Source organism: Salmo salar, chromosome 07 (genome assembly GCF_965601325.2).
Source record: "Salmo salar chromosome 07, fSalSal1, whole genome shotgun sequence".
NCBI classification, from domain to species: domain Eukaryota; kingdom Metazoa; phylum Chordata; class Actinopteri; order Salmoniformes; family Salmonidae; genus Salmo; species Salmo salar.
In genome coordinates this window covers 66,820,359-66,830,308 of record NC_138297.1, presented here as the reverse complement: position 1 = coordinate 66,830,308, position 9,950 = coordinate 66,820,359, and the positions used below count along the sequence as shown (strand labels likewise).

The 9,950-nt window shown below is 44.5% G+C and overlaps 2 protein-coding genes across 3 annotated transcripts in view; both read left to right on the top strand.

Annotated features, from left to right (window-relative positions):
• The first annotated feature begins 1,262 nt into the window (after window positions 1-1,262).
• Window positions 1,263-8,424, top strand: LOC145850533 (YEATS domain-containing protein 4). The gene is made up of 7 exons (XM_082977982.1): window positions 1,263-1,520; window positions 1,798-1,917; window positions 2,011-2,077; window positions 2,181-2,275; window positions 5,774-5,863; window positions 5,999-6,086; window positions 6,603-8,424. Exons 1-7 carry the CDS (start codon window positions 1,470-1,472, stop codon window positions 6,770-6,772), a joined length of 681 nt encoding a protein of 226 aa, XP_082834108.1. The 5' UTR covers window positions 1,263-1,469; the 3' UTR covers window positions 6,773-8,424.
• Window positions 8,425-8,769: 345 nt separating this feature from the next.
• Window positions 8,770-9,950, top strand: part of LOC106595397 (fibroblast growth factor receptor substrate 2) — a 62,917-nt gene continuing 61,736 nt past the window's right edge. For both annotated transcript variants that reach the window (XM_082977984.1, XM_082977983.1), the window contains exon 1: window positions 8,770-9,874. The gene's annotated coding sequence lies outside the window, so the exon portion shown is untranslated. The remainder of the gene's footprint in view (window positions 9,875-9,950) is intronic.

Below are 9,950 nucleotides of genomic sequence, written 5' to 3'. Positions count from 1 at the left end.
CTCTTGGTTATCTTTATATATAATTTACTCATAGTTACACTTACACCAGATGCTGAATTGTACGTTAGGCTGTAGTTCTTTTTGCCCTTATTTCATTTACAGCTCCATGACGTTCAGCCAAAGGTAAGTCGTCGGTTCCTGATCCGTGAAGAATGACGGCTGCAATCTGAACACGTTGCTTTTCAATATACTCAGTGTTCCTCTTCGCAATATAGCATAGTAAGGACATAATTAAAGTGCTGGAATGATAATTACATATGGATAATTATTAAATATACGAGATGCCTCAACCAGACTGGATTGAGTATTGCATTATTCCACCATGCAGACTGAAACACTGTCAATGTTTGTTATTTCAGATTATATTGCCATTTTAATTCTATGATTTATTAGAATATTTGCATTAAGAATAAAGGCAGTAGGTTTTCTGAGCTTGTACCACCTTGTGCCTTCTCAAAAAAATAATAAAATATTCGAAACTACATTGTGACTCCATTTATTCTGTTTATTACTTACGCCATGAGGCTATTGGATATATTTATCCAAATTGCAACGATCAGGTCCGTGTATGAAGCAGTTGGTGTAGACTAAAGGCTGGCAGGTGGGGATTTTGCAGACGACTTGATATCGCCATCTGCTGGCCTTTGGACTACAGTTGGTGAGATGCTTATAAAAAAAACAACTAGTCCGAAGCCTTGGCTCACAGACATGTTTATAAATATACCTTTTATTAATTTCAGTAGCCGATGTGGACGTCAGCATGTGGGATTATGTATAAATGTCCTATCTTCGATGATCACTCGAACCCTGAGTCGTGTCCAGAAGAGAGTCTGCAGAATAATTCGGGACGGGTCGTTAACCAGCTACCGGGGAAGCCCTCGGAATCATGTCCTGGGAGAGCAAACGGGAGCAGATCTGCCTGACATTTGCTAAATCCCTGCAGAACTCTGTTTGCAGACTGGCTCCCCCCAACTAGACAGCAGACTACTGGACGGGCAACCGGCAACGGCCACAAACGGAACACTCCTATGACACGCACCGGCTGCTTATCGGGAACTTTCCCATTTCATACTTCACTAAACTGATCAATGCACACACCATGTAGCCCAGGGGCCTTCATAATGCCTTCTTAAAAGCGCCTAAAATGTATTTTTGTAAGCTGCCACCCCAAACATTGCCGTTGTATTATTGTAATACAACGGCAATGTTTGGGGTGGCAGCTTAAAAAAAGACATTTTAGGCGCACAAAGCAGAACATCTGACTGTTTCCCGTGTTCACATCGGACCACGAACAATGTAACGTACTTCCGGTGCTTGTTTGGCTGGCAATTTGAAATGTGTACAATGTAAAATCGTGTTGTTTTCATAGATTTAATGGCAATCTTATTAAATGACACATCCCAAATCACTACCGCAAGAGTCCTATAGTGACATATACGAGTTTAACGTGACTTTCTAGTCTCTATACTATGTTTAAAAGGATGGCTGAATTTGGACCAGATTCCGGGGGTAGAGTGAAGGTAGGGGACGGATGTCAATAATATTTGATACCGGTAACTATACAAAAGTTGTATGTTAATAAGAGACAAATTGACTAACTGTGTTACCTAATTATATGATATTTAATGTTTAATAAGTCTATGGAAGCGTGTCAGTAAAGTGCTTGTGAAGACGCGGTTGGAAGGCAGGCAACAAACCGCATCTCTTCTTACTGTCTATGCTAGCCGGTTCACCATATTATTATCATCATTGATCTGCATGATGTTGCAGAAAACATCATTTGTCTGTTATCCACAGGGTGTTACGATCGTCAAACCCATCGTATTCGGAAACGTTGCTCGGTATTTTGGAAAGAAGCGAGAGGAGGATGGTCACACTCACCAATGGTCTGTGTATGTGAAACCATACAGAAACGAGGTAAACTCAACTGTAATCTTGGAAAATGGATGGTGTTGACTTCAAGGTCTCATTGGATAACCACAGTATTGACCTGACCCAATTATATTCCAGGATATGTCTGCATATGTGAAGAAAATACAGTTCAAGCTACATGAAAGTTATGTGAATCCACTCAGAGGTAAGTCAAGTTCGTAATGTATCCAGTATTAACAGTGATGTAATTTGTCATGAATGTAGGGCTCATGGAGACCTCATGGTGTTCTGTTTCTGATCCGCTGTAGTCGTGACCAAGCCTCCGTACGAGATCACAGAGACGGGCTGGGGAGAGTTTGAGATCATCATCAAGATATTTTTCATCGACCCCAATGAGAGGCCGGTGAGTGGTGCTCTACGATGTCATTTAGGGACCTCATTCACATCAATCTTTATTAATATAGCACCTTTTTTTAACAAGAGGATGAATTTCAGAGTGTTTAACACAATAAAATAATAGGAAGGTGAGAGATAAAAACACAATACGTTTTCTAAATTAGGACTCATTAAAATTGTAAAACAATAGCTTAATAACAGTGGACTTGAGACTGCATTTTCATTGTACAATTACATTATTTTTTATGACCCTCTTCCCCCAGTTACATGATTGTCTGTCTGTCTGTCTGTCTGTCTGTCTGTCTGTCTACAGGTGACCCTCTTCCCCCAGTTACATGATAGTCTGTCTGTCTGTCTGTCTGTCTACAGGTGACCCTCTTCCCCCAGTTACATGATAGTCAGTCTGTCTGTCTACAGGTGACCCTCTTCCCCCAGTTACATGATAGTCTGTCAGTCTGTCTGTCTACAGGTGACCCTCTTCCCCCAGTTACATGATAGTCTGTCTGTCTGTCTGTCTGTCTGTCTGTCTGTCTGTCTGTCTGTCTGTCAGTCTGTCTACAGGTGACCCTCTTCCCCCAGTTACATGATAGTCTGTCTGTCAGTCTGTCTACAGGTGACCCTCTTCCCCCAGTTACATGATAGTCTGTCTGTCTGTCTGTCTACAGGTGACTCTCTTCCCCCAGTTACATGATAGTCTGTCTGTCTGTCTGTCTACAGGTGACCCTCTTCCCCCAGTTACATGATAGTCTGTCTTGTCTGTCTGTCTACAGGTGACCCTCTTCCCCCAGTTACATGATAGTCTGTCAGTCTGTCTGTCTACAGGTGACCCTCTTCCCCCAGTTACATGATAGTCTGTCTGTCAGTCTGTCTACAGGTGACCCTCTTCCCCCAGTTACATGATAGTCTGTCGTCTGTCTGTCTGTCTACAGGTGACCCTCTTCCCCCAGTTACATGATAGTCTGTCTGTCTGTCTGTCTACAGGTGACCCTCTTCCCCCAGTTACATGATAGTCTGTCTGTCTGTCTGTCTACAGGTGACCCTCTTCCCCCAGTTACATGATAGTCTGTCTGTCTGTCTGTCTACAGGTGACCCTCTTCCCCCAGTTACATGATAGTCTGTCTGTCTGTCTGTCTGTCTACAGGTGACCCTCTTCCCCCAGTTACATGATAGTCTGTCTGTCTGTCTACAGGTGACCCTCTTCCCCCAGTTACATGATAGTCTGTCTGTCTGTCTGTCTACAGGTGACCCTCTTCCCCCAGTTACATGATAGTCTGTCTGTCTGTCTGTCTACAGGTGACCCTCTTCCCCCAGTTACATGATACTGTCTGTCTGTCTGTCTACAGGTGACCCTCTTCCCCCAGTTACATGATAGTCTGTCTGTCAGTCTGTCTACAGGTGACCCTCTTCCCCCAGTTACATGATAGTCTGTCTGTCTGTCTGTCTACAGGTGACCCTCTTCCCCCAGTTACATGATAGTCTGTCTGTCAGTCTGTCTACAGGTGACCCTCTTCCCCCAGTTACATGATAGTCTGTCTGTCTGTCTGTCTACAGGTGACCCTCTTCCCCCAGTTACATGATAGTCTGTCTGTCGTCTGTCTACAGGTGACCCTCTTCCCCCAGTTACATGATAGTCTGTCTGTCTGTCTGTCTACAGGTGACCCTCTTCCCCCAGTTACATGATAGTCTGTCTGTCTGTCTGTCTACAGGTGACCCTCTTCCCCCAGTTACATGATAGTCTGTCTGTCTGTCTACAGGTGACCCTCTTCCCCCAGTTACATGATAGTCTGTCTGTCTGTCTACAGGTGACCCTCTTCCCCCAGTTACATGATAGTCTGTCTGTCAGTCTGTCTACAGGTGACCCTCTTCCCCCAGTTACATGATAGTCTGTCTGTCTGTCTGTCTACAGGTGACCCTCTTCCCCCAGTTACATGATAGTCTGTCTGTCTGTCTGTCTGTCTACAGGTGACCCTCTTCCCCCAGTTACATGATAGTCTGTCTGTCTGTCTGTCTACAGGTGACCCTCTTCCCCCAGTTACATGATAGTCTGTCTGTCTGTCTGTCTACAGGTGACCCTCTTCCCCCAGTTACATGATAGTCTGTCTGTCTGTCTGTCTACAGGTGACCCTCTTCCCCCAGTTACATGATAGTCTGTCTGTCTGTCTGTCTACAGGTGACCCTCTTCCCCCAGTTACATGATAGTCTGTCTGTCTGTCTGTCTACAGGTGACCCTCTTCCCCCAGTTACATGATAGTCTGTTTGTCTGTCTGTCTACAGGTGACCCTCTTCCCCCAGTTACATGATAGTCTGTCTGTCTGTCTGTCTACAGGTGACCCTCTTCCCCCAGTTACATGATAGTCTGTTTGTCTGTCTGTCTACAGGTGACCCTCTTCCCCCAGTTACATGATAGTCTGTCTGTCAGTCTGTCTACAGGTGACCCTCTTCCCCCAGTTACATGATAGTCTGTCTGTCAGTCTGTCTACAGGTGACCCTCTTCCCCCAGTTACATGATAGTCTGTCGTCTGTCTGTCTGTCTACAGGTGACCCTCTTCCCCCAGTTACATGATAGTCTGTCTGTCTGTCTGTCTACAGGTGACCCTCTTCCCCCAGTTACATGATAGTCTGTTTGTCTGTCTGTCTACAGGTGACCCTCTTCCCCCAGTTACATGATAGTCTGTTTGTCTGTCTGTCTACAGGTGACCCTCTTCCCCCAGTTACATGATAGTCTGTCTGTCTGTCTACAGGTGACCCTCTTCCCCCAGTTACATGATAGTCTGTCTGTCTGTCTACAGGTGACCCTCTTCCCCCAGTTACATGATAGTCTGTCTGTCTGTCTGTCTACAGGTGACCCTCTTCCCCCAGTTACATGATAGTCTGTCTGTCTGTCTACAGGTGACCCTCTTCCCCCAGTTACATGATAGTCTGTCTGTCTGTCTACAGGTGACCCTCTTCCCCCAGTTACATGATAGTCTGTCTGTCAGTCTGTCTACAGGTGACCCTCTTCCCCCAGTTACATGATAGTCTGTCTGTCTGTCTGTCTACAGGTGACCCTCTTCCCCCAGTTACATGATAGTCTGTCTGTCTGTCTGTCTACAGGTGACCCTCTTCCCCCAGTTACATGATAGTCTGTTTGTCTGTCTGTCTACAGGTGACCCTCTTCCCCCAGTTACATGATAGTCTGTCTGTCTGTCTGTCTACAGGTGACCCTCTTCCCCCAGTTACATGATAGTCTGTCTGTCTGTCTGTCTACAGGTGACTCTCTTCCCCCAGTTACATGATAGTCTGTCTGTCTGTCTGTCTACAGGTGACCCTCTTCCCCCAGTTACATGATAGTCTGTCTGTTTGTCTGTCTACAGGTGACCCTCTTCCCCCAGTTACATGATAGTCTGTCTGTCTGTCTACAGGTGACCCTCTTCCCCCAGTTACATGATAGTCTGTTTGTCTGTCTGTCTACAGGTGACCCTCTTCCCCCAGTTACATGATAGTCTGTTTGTCTGTCTGTCTACAGGTGACTCTCTACCACCTACTGAAGCTCTTCCAGTCAGACTCCAGTGCCATGCCCAAGAAGACAGTGGTCTCTGAATTCTATGATGAAATGGTGAGAGATTTTATTTATTTATTTTTCAAACAGTGAACCAAAGAGGACATGAGAAGCGAAGTGGAACAAGGTGCAAGGTGAGGAAAGAAACCAGAGAGGCCCGTCTCAACTCTCTGTCCTTCCTGTTCCTCTCAGATCTTCCAGGACCCCACAGCCATGATGCAGCAGCTCCTTAGCACCTCTAGACAACTGACCCTGGGGGCCTATAAGCACGAGACTGAGTGTGAGTAGCACACACTTTTCCCATACAGTTCAGTAACAGACCTGTACATTTAGTACCTGTAGATTTATATTGTAACTACTGTATCTAGCAATGCCTTTTTAACCCCGCGTCAGGCAAATGTGTTTCAATTCAAATTATAGACATCATCAACTAGATTCAGCCGCTGGCCGATTTATTTCTTTTTTCTTAAGAGGCTGGTCTGAAAACTTGGGGAGCCTAATAAAACCAGCGCGGTGTAAATTCGGCCAGCGGGTCACCAGTTGGGGAATCCTGCAGTATGGGCTTAGATTAAAAGTTGATGGCTGCGTTTACAAAGGCAGCCCAGTTCTGATTTTATGCCCAATTATTGGTCTTTTGACAGATCAGATCCTTTGCCATTAAGATCAGAATTGGACTGCCTATGTAAAGGCAGCCAATAAAACCCAATGTCTTTATCCTCATTGTTCAGTGCCACCACTGTGCAGTGCTGAGTGGACACTATCACTGGTGACTGACCATTCCTTCCTGTGTCTGTAGTTGCGGAGCTGGAGCTGCGGACGCGGGAGAAGCTGGAAGCAGCGAAGAAGAAGACCAGTCAGGAGATCACAGACCTGAAGGATAGACTGAAGGCCAGCAGAGAGACCATCAACTTCCTGAAGGGAGAGATACGCAAGCTGGAGGAGGAGGACCAGATCAAAGACCACTGATATACACACACTGGGTGAATCTCAATTGTATTTTCTTGATTCCTCATACCTTCTCTCCTTGCATCCTTCTCAAAACTCATTGGAACACAAGATGTGAGGTTCCTTGCCTTGGATCTTCTCTTCCTATGTGTTCTGAGAAGGAGATGAGAGAGGACACAATGAATCATAGATATACAATTGAGAAACACCCTAAATTCCAAATCAACCTATAGGCCATCTTCCCTAGGCACCCCTGTAGATCTGAAGGGTTTGTATAGGTGGATGCAATATGGTACTTGTGACTCACCTTGTCTTCTGATTTCTGATAGGCTGGATGGAGTTTACGCCTTTTTTCTTCCAGCTATCCAACCCCTTCAGAGCAAATGGAGGTGCTAGGGAGGAGGGGCTAGGGATGGATTTGGAATTGCCCTCGTCTGGAATCCACACAGAATATCTCCGTTTTATGATTGTTTAATTCTATAATATAATATCTGCCATTTCTCAGATGTTTTCATCCAAAGTGACTTAGTCATGCGTGCGTACATTTGTGGTACGGGTGGTCCCTGGAATGGACTCCACTATCCTGGCATTACTAGCACCATGCTCACCCTGACAGAGGACCTCAACATCATTGTTATGGATGACGTAACATTGCACTAACAATAGAGAAATGTAGAGGTATTCAGTTTGAATTCCAGACTTAACACTGCCTAGCAGAATGGTTTTATATGATCATGTACATAACAAGAAAACTGAAGATAATCAATGTTAGTTTCTCTCCATCTCAGTTCAACTCAGATTTACCACAGATGGCTCTCAGTGCAACAAGTCACATTTTGGTAGACTGGTCTGAATGTGAATAGGTTTTGTGCTTCTGTTTTTTGAATGTAATTTTTATGTAAAACTCAAACCAGTTTTTCTTTGATTTCTCCTATGTACAAAATGATTAGAACGCGACCGTAGAACTGATGGATGAAACATGTGTTACAGATGCTCTTCAGGGTTATTTGCAGATGATTGTTTTGTCGAAGATTGATCTCTTCAACACATCTGTAAATCCTGGACATGCCATTGCCAACTATCTCAGTATCAATACATGTGTCAACCCTTTTGATAGGAGTTCAGGTCTTGATCACCATTTAGATAAAGGATAGAGAACGGCAGCAGACATGTTCATTTCTGTTGGAGAGCGTTAAACTGTTGCTTTCCTTGTAAGGAGACCGGAGCGCTGTCATGTTTAATGGATATACAGCCTCTGCATTATCCTTCCACCACCACTAGAGAGAGGTGATGGGCAGATGTTTATTGGAAGAGGGAGGTGGCAACAATTGTTTGTATTGGAAGAGGGAGGTGGCAACAATTGTTTGTATTGGAAGAGGGAGGTGGCAACAATTGTTTTGTATTGGAAGAGGGAGGTGGCAACAATTGTTTGTATTGGAAGAGGGAGGTGGCAACAATTGTTTTGTATTGGAAGAGGGAGGTGGCAACAATTGTTTGTATTGGAAGAGGGAGGTGGCAACAATTGTTTGTATTGGAAGAGGGAGGTGGCAACAATTAGAAAAAACATGTGAGTGAAGAAGGGCAGGGGCTTTTTCCATCAACATGTGCATAGCAGCATTAATAGTGTATTGTATTATTACATATTGAACAGCATTCCTTAATTCTGCATTTCACTTCAATTGTCATTGTATTTTTTTTAATGAAAACGAATTCCCTAGTAAAATCTAAATCTAATATATGTTGAATGCTGCAGGGAGTTTAGTAGATGGCCAACTCATTTCAGATTCTTGTCTTCAAAACACAGAATACCACTAGAGTTAGTTAGAGGGGACAACTGAACAGATTGTGTGGCCCTTAACCCACATCATCTCCACAGAGGTCTCTCACTCTCTTTCCCTCTCTGCCTTGATGAACGCACCATAACGTAACACTGAATTACACTATTTCTCAGACATTGAAAAGGGAGAGCCATGTGATTACAGTGTTTGGTAAGTACACAAGAGGTATAATAGTAACTGATCTGGGACAGCTTGAAGCATCCATGTGACATCCCAAATGGTACCCTATTCCCTTTATAGTGCACTATTTCTGGGGCTCTTGGTCAAAAGTAGTGATCTACATAGGGAATAGGATGTGATTTGGGATGATGCAGGCCAGTCCTGTAATCTCCCCATCTTGTCCATCATTGGTTCTATGGAGACCTAGTCATCTATTGTTAGGCTGACTTGTTAAATATGCACATATTCAACTGACCACAGGCACAAAAACTATACAAGGACTCTCTCTCTTTCACATACACAGGGAGATAAATCATTCCATGCATGCAGAGGCTGCCCTGGACTCTGATCCTACAAAGATCAGACATTAAATAAATAGACGCTGAGCTCTGGAAGGAATGCTTGTTTATATTCCAGCGTTTAGAAATATCCTCAAGCTTTACACTGGCATGCGCTCACTAAGGCCCACTTGTAATGTAGCCTACTGTCTGGGTCCTTTGTCAATTTGGTGCCGTTCTGGAAATCCCAGGCTCTGACTGACTATTCCCTGTCTACTAGAAGTTAGTTAGTTACTGCTTATAAGCGGAAGAGAATAGTAAGGCTTTCAAAGAAGATATAATACTTTTTTGCAAGAAATAAACTTTGAAAAGGATTTGACTGCGACCCGACCCGGATGCAGTCTAGGGATACTGGCGTGTTCGGGACGAGATCGAGGCACTGCACTGCCTGAGCTCGGGGAGGGGAGCTGCCTGCTGGAGAGAGCTGCTGGGCGAGGGAGCGATTTACTGCAACAAGACAGGGCGACAGCCAGAACAACTTCAGCACGCCTAACTAGTTACTAGGTATTTTCAAAACGGACAGAAAACAAGGTCGGAAGTCAGAGAGGGAGCTGTATATAACATTTACTGGCTGATAAAGTGCCACATTGGTCACGTTCGTAAAGTGATTTTTTTGCGGGGCGACAGATCGGAGGAGGGACGTGAGTGTGAAGCACTTTGATGTGGGCTGCTGATGGTTGTAACAGTGAGGAGAAGGGATTTAAAAACTTTCCTAAACACAAAAACAAGGGATTCGTGGCAATATTTCCCGAAATACATCTCTGGTTTACCCACGAAGCTTTTCCTCTGTAAGTATTTCCTAAACTTGCATGCTATTTTGTATTCCTCGCCAACTAGCCCATCTGTCTTTTGATTCCTGTTTGT